Consider the following 6,681-nt stretch of genomic DNA (forward strand, 5'->3'; position numbering starts at 1 on the left):
GCTTTAATGGAGCTATTATAATGACATGCTTATGTTGGCCAAATCACTCATCATTCCTTGACAAGAATAAGAGATGTTGAGGATTTTATAGTTAGCTATAAATTTTCCTATGGGAGATAGGAAAGAAATTCATTGTCTGTGAGGTTAACACAGTCACTTTAAAAGAGAAACTTTTGAATAGGCATGGTACTGTATTTCTGATTTACTGCTGAGAGGAGATTCATGGAAATCTTGGTAGAGATTCCCAGAGTATTTGTCAAAAATCTGAACTTACTAGCCCTCTCTGGGAGGCTATAAGCCAACTTTAAAAATCGTAAAGGTAGACAATCCCATAAGTAATACTGTAGAAGTCTCTTTTTCTCTCCACTGATTGAAAAGGAATCTTTAACAATGAGTTCAAATTAATAACTTTGTATGTTGAGTATGTATGTAAAAATAAATTAAATCCTATCTAATTTACTCAGAGTGAAACATTAACGGAGGCCAGAAGGTATGGCTATTGTTACAGAGAAGATCTGGTGAATATTCTCCTTGTTAACTAGATTTCTTTCTACCAACTGCAGTATAGTTGATTTTATCTTGATTATACATTTCATTTTTTTTAAAGTACCACAAGTACTTTAAAGTTCTTTGAGTTTTGATATCTGCTTGTTCTCAGAAGAAAGCATACACAAATGAAATATGAGATTTAGAGTAGGATGGGACTTCTGATAACAATCAAAAAGTTGCAGGAAATTCAGCTGAAAACCTGAGGTGTTCTGAGATTCACGGTGTTCAAAGTAGGAATAATCAGAGATTAATCATCTATTAAATAGAAATTATGGAGAGTAATGGGAAACTTCAGTGTTTGTGAGCAAAGAAAAGTGCTGAAAGTTTAGAGAAGTAGGATTGGTTAGTTTGTTTCTTTTAAATAGATTAGGGGAGAAATAGAATGGAGACTTTTAAGGATATTGATAGAAAGACAGAGATTTAAAAGCTCTGAGAACCTATGGGAGGATTAAGAGTGATAGCCTTCAGACTTCCCTGAGGGTTTTAAATGAAATGAGATGCAGCTTGGTATATGATCCCCGGGCTTCAAGATCCCTTCTGTTTAGCAAATAATAATAATAATAATAACAATAATAATAACAAATCATAATAATAAAAAAAATCTCTGGTGTCGATTCATTTTGTGTCGTAAAGTATTCTGGGTACAGACACAGACGATCCCACTTTCCTAATAGCATGACAAATAAACTACCAGATGTTTGTGAGTGTTTATTTGAAGGTTAACGTGATGTTGTCTCCAAGTACATTAGGAAATTTTAGTTTTAGTCAGTTACTTTCCAACAGCAGCATAATAATCACCAGCAAAACAGTAACAAATCCAAATGCTCTTAAGAAATCAGCATTTGATCAATATGTAAATCATTTTGGAGAAAATGTTGCCATCTAGTGGACAACAGCACCATTTCTACTTCAAATTGCACTATTTATTGTCTTTAATAGACTAAAGAGTCTGCTTAAACATGGCATCAATTTTTGTAAAAAAACAAACAAAAAAAAACAACAAAAAAAACCAACACAACATTCTTTCTAACATGGTAAGTGAATCTTTCTGTTCCCACTTGTACTTTGTTCTTTTTAGTATCCATTTTGTTACGTATAAGCTTCTTATGCTGATTCCTGCAACTTTTGCCCACTCTTGTATCATAAATGGTTTGTACAGGACAGGATCTTTTCACCTAGTCATCAAAATGGGTTACGTGTGGAATGTTAGAAAGTTGATAGTCTGCTTCCATTGAGTCCTCGTATACCTTGGGAAATTGCTAACCTATTCATATCAAAACTATCTCACTGACTTAAATGGAATCAGGAGATGGTTTTTAGTTTTGTTTTGTTATGTTTTTAAGTTTCCTCCTTACCATTGAGCTAAATTGTAAGCAAGAGACAAAGAGATAAGAACTTACTTATTCTGTCAGCTTTAACTTTTTCATGTTGGGTAGGAGTTTTGTGGCACGTAGTCTCTAGCTTCTCTGATTAAAGCATTCTTCCTTATATAAATCTTAAACTGCACACCCAGAAGTCACTACAACCTGCAGGTATTTACTCTATAGCTTTTACTATGGTAAAACTCTTCTGTTCCTCCCAAGCCCATGGCAGTTCAAAGTGAGAGCTCCTCTCTGGCTTGTTGTCTGTTGTTGAAGCATTATTTTATTTTCGTTAATTAAAAAAACTTGAATAAAAATTCAAGTTGCACCGTTTCCATATTCACAGTGTAAAATCAACAAGAGAAATTTGTATTGCTTTATATGCAATGAGAGGAAATCCCTTTCTGCAGACAAGTCACTAGGAGAAGCTGGAAAAAAGGCAATGCTGCAGCCATTCTTAAGAAGGGTAGAAAGGATGACCCCGGGAACTACCGACCTGTCAGCCTCACCTCTGTGCCAGGGAAGATCATGGAGCTGATCTTCCTGAAAGCTATGCTAAGGCACATGGAAGAGAGGGAGATGATACGAGATAACCACCATGGCTTCACTAAGAGCAGGTCCAGCCTGACTAACTTAGTGTTTTGTTACGATGGCATAACTGCATTAGTGAGCAAGGGAGGAGTCAGTGATGTCATCTGTCTGGAGTTCAGTAAGGCTTTTGTCCCTCCTAACTCCCTTCTCTCTGGAGTGAAAATGTGACTGCTCAGTGGACTAGGAACTTGTTGCAAGATCGCATGCAGGCAGTGGTAGTCTACAAATCAATGTCTGGATGGAGATCAGTGACAAGTGGTGTCTCTCAAGGTTCAGTGCTGGAACCAATACTCGTTACTGTCTTCACCAATGACAGGGGAGTTGAGTGCACCCTCAACAAGTTTTACCAACATTAAGCATGTTTCTTTTCCTGTGTCTTGACTGTTAGCCATGACGTTTCTTCTTTTTTTTCATCCCGAGCCTCATATGTGTTGTGTAGGGGCAGTTTGGGGGCCAAAGAGAGGCTCTTCCATCTGCTCTGAGCAGAGATGAGGATCCACTTTTTCTCATCTTGTATGTCAGTGCAATTCCTCAGGTTTGGATGCTAGCTTACCTTCCTCTTGCAGAGACTTAAGTTAGGGTTCTTGCTTAGCCTATGTCAGTACACTAAGAAAAATGAAGAGACTTTTATTTTTTGTTTAGGTTGTTTAGTTAAAACATTTTTCTTCTAATGTAATTGTCTAGGGTAAGTGATGAAAAAGATGCTCGAGGTTATCTTCAAGCCTTGGCCTCTAAAATGACAGAAGAACTAGAGGCCCTGAGGAACTCCAGCTTGGGTGCAAGAGCTACAGTAAGACTGATAATTCTGCATATCAGATGTTTTGTTTGTTTAAAAACGGTAATGGTAATTTGATAGTTTCAGCTGCAGTATTAATATTCTTTCTGTAGAGGCTGTGTTAGTCAAAAGTTAAACTTCTCTAGTGCTTTCCTTCTGAATAACGGACTAGCAGATTTATTGTTTATCACATAATGTAATTTTTTCTACAATATTCTTGAAGTAGCTACTTTCTAATCATATATTTATCTACTGAAGGAAATGTATACTATGCTGCATGGAAAGCTTGAAGTCTTTCACTTGTGCCTGTCCTTCATAGTAGTCGTTTAAATTGAGGCACATCAAAAGTAGAAATTGCAGAGTCTCTTTGCTTTTGAGACTATGACAGCATATGATATTCATCTTGCCTATTTATTACTTGAGTTTAAGAATCATAAGAATACTCTCAAGAATTTTTTTGATTACTTTGAAATTAAGGAACTGTTATGTCAAGAACATAGTAGACTAAGATATATAATTCTTCAATTTAGTTACATTCCTCCTTTTCTGCCTTCTTTTGCCTTACTCTTCCTTCTCCCTTTTATCATTTTTTACTAGGATATGCCCTGGAAGATGCGCCGTTTTGCAAAGCTAGATATGTCTGCAAGGTTGGAACTACAGTCAGCTCTCGATGCTGAAATCCGAGCCAAACAGGCTATTCAAGATGAGTTGAATAAAGTCAAAGCTTCCTGTATCTCTACAGAGTGGTAAGACTGAATTGTTCTATGGGAAACTTTCTTGGATTCCTACCAGAGAGTGTCAGTGTATCGTCATTTAATTTACATTTTCTGTCAAAATTTGATAATGAATGATGCTAGTTTCTTATATCCAAATGTGAAGAAAAAAAAAAAGGATATCTGTCTTCACAGTGCAAGCAGCTGGGTGCTTTCTTTGAAGTTTTGGAGTCTGGTGACTTTCAGAGGGGACACTTTGTTTTCAGTAATGTAATGTCTCCTAGTTTAGTAACAAGTTCAAATGTAGAGTACAAAATACGTGCTATTTGCATACCTCCTGTCATATGTTGTAATTTGACTTACGCTAAAGCATTGCAAGTGTGCCATGAGAAGAAAGTTGGTGCTGCACTATGATGTAATAGAAGTTACATTTCCAAATAACAAATCTCACTGAACTGTTGCAGTGCTCGTCCTTTGAGTTGGTGTAGGTTGAAGTAGGTGCTTAAGCTGAAATATGACTTTTGAGCCTTCTCTTGCAGTCCCACACATTCTGTTCCTTCTTTCTCTATAAAAGTACTTTTTATAGGAGCATTTCTGTCATCTTGCAGTGGCTAAACACGTAAAAGGGCAATACAAAGCATGGAAACAGCTCCTAGCAGAGAAGGGGTAGGATGTGATGTAAGAATTTCAAATAGAAGCGAAATGAAGAATTTTTCTTTAATCATATTTGTGGGACATTGACTTGTTTTGCAGCTTTAGGAAATAGTTCGGACAGATCTGAGGTATCTGTGAAGTGGGAATACCATTTCTGCCTTAAGTGCGAGGTTTTCACACCAGATAACCTGATGATAGGCAGCGGTGTAGATCCTCTAAGAATAGGAAGAATAGGAAAGCTACTGTTTTCTTTGATCAGCAAGGATGAGGAGCGCTGACTCAGAAAGAAAGCTGACGGTTATACATAATCTATTATATCACAGATACTATGAATGAACAAAATAAAAACACAATTTATAAGTTTATAAGTACATATGGTCTTGTTTTTTTTCTTATCCACAGGATACAGGCTCACACAATTACTCATAAATTAGAGATGTGAGCCTACCTAAACAAGGTTAAACAAGGGCAATTAATGCTTGTTCTGTTTCTTTAAGATACCTTACTAAAGAGGTCCGAACTGGTTTCTGAGTTCATTCTTGCATGTGATGAGATCATGCAACTTGCGGGGCGTTGATTTTTTACTGAGCAGTAGTCCATATAGCATGCAAACATGAACAAAGAAAAAGTGACTTATAACATTGGTTCTTGATATTTACAAAGGATTTTTGTTTGTGTTCTTTTGAAGTAAATTGCAAGAATCTGAGAAGAAGAACTTGGAACTGTTGTCAGATATTGAAAGGCTGAAGAAGGAGACAGAAGAACTTAGATCAGAAAAGGGTATGGCAACTGATATCCAACTAAATAAGATCATATTTCACATTTGTGGGTACATCTTATCAATTAAGTGTCGTCTTGTCTCTAAAATATGATACCAAGAAACTTTGGCATACAAAATGTGAGCACAGCTATTGCATTGTGAGATGTACCCACAGTTGAATTTGCTCATGTGTACTTGCATCAGTTTTGATGATACACTTGAATGAGTAAGTTACTATCCATGTTGGAGTGATATTTTATTTGGCATATGTGTGGTATTTGACTGCCAGAAAACTGCTGAAAGTATGGATTTTTTGGTAATTATTTCCCATCTTTGATGAATGAAAGGTATTTAAACTTTAGCACTAATCACTGTATTTTTCGTCTGTGAACATTTGAGGCCCATAAGAAGAAAAACAACTACAGAGGCACTGTGCAGTTCATTCATTGGTTTCTTCAATGGCTTCATTGATTGGCTTTGTAAACATGTAGTGATCAGTGTGGTCATGTTTGTTTTGTTGTGGTTGTAAGAGAATATTCTGGGATTTCTGTTGCTTCTGCCTGTTTTGCATTAGAGAAGAGACTTTTAGTAAGTCTGAAATGAAAAAAATTCATTGAGGTAAGATTAATGATTTGGCTAATTCTTTACAGTTCCTGTAGTACCTCTAATATTTGTATCTTATGAGTTATGTGGGAAGAAGTGATTTTTCAGGCCAAATGGAACTACTAGATTTTTTGTAGGAAACTGCTTGAACTTGAGTTTCAAATTCTAGCAACAGTTGCTGCATAGAGATTTCAAATGTTGTTTACTGTCACGACAGCCAATAATGCATTGTAGTTAACATTCATTTCCCATATATAGGCCTCCAAGTGTTGGTTGACTGGTAAAAAGGATATAAACCTATACAAAATATTCAGAAATCACTGGTGCAGATTAGCAAATACCACTTAGGGAATTGTTTATTTTTCATCTTGATGTTTGTCCTAATATCAGGAATATACTGCTGAGTGTTTGGAGAGGAACATGTGATAGCATTTTCATGGGGACATTAATGTTTTGTCACGTTTAGCTTTTACTTTTAGTATTTTTGAACTACCTTAAATATTGTCCATAGTTACTCTACTTATGAAATCTACCTTTCCATGAAGGAATCTGTTAAGAACTTGTAATTAATGTTTTATCTTGTATTTTTTCTAGTCTTAATACTTTATTTTTGTGGAAATGGAGATAAACATCTGCTCCTTTTCTTTTCTTTTCTTTTCTTTTCTTTTCTTTTCT

The 6,681-nt window shown here is 35.9% G+C and overlaps 1 protein-coding gene across 1 annotated transcript in view; it reads left to right on the forward strand.

The window, feature by feature from the left end:
• Positions 1 to 5,530, forward strand: part of LOC100545360 (serine/threonine-protein kinase MRCK alpha-like) — a 32,477-nt gene extending 26,947 nt beyond the window's left edge. The window contains exons 13-15 of the mRNA XM_010706635.2: positions 3,186 to 3,291; positions 3,874 to 4,022; positions 5,332 to 5,530. Of these exons, the coding sequence (XP_010704937.1) occupies positions 3,186 to 3,291; positions 3,874 to 4,022; positions 5,332 to 5,515 (439 nt within the window). The 3' untranslated portion in view covers positions 5,516 to 5,530. The remainder of the gene's footprint in view (positions 1 to 3,185; positions 3,292 to 3,873; positions 4,023 to 5,331) is intronic.
• Positions 5,531 to 6,681: the final 1,151 nt, after the last annotated feature.

Source organism: Meleagris gallopavo, chromosome 2 (assembly GCF_000146605.3).
Source record: "Meleagris gallopavo isolate NT-WF06-2002-E0010 breed Aviagen turkey brand Nicholas breeding stock chromosome 2, Turkey_5.1, whole genome shotgun sequence".
Lineage (NCBI taxonomy): Eukaryota > Metazoa > Chordata > Aves > Galliformes > Phasianidae > Meleagris > Meleagris gallopavo.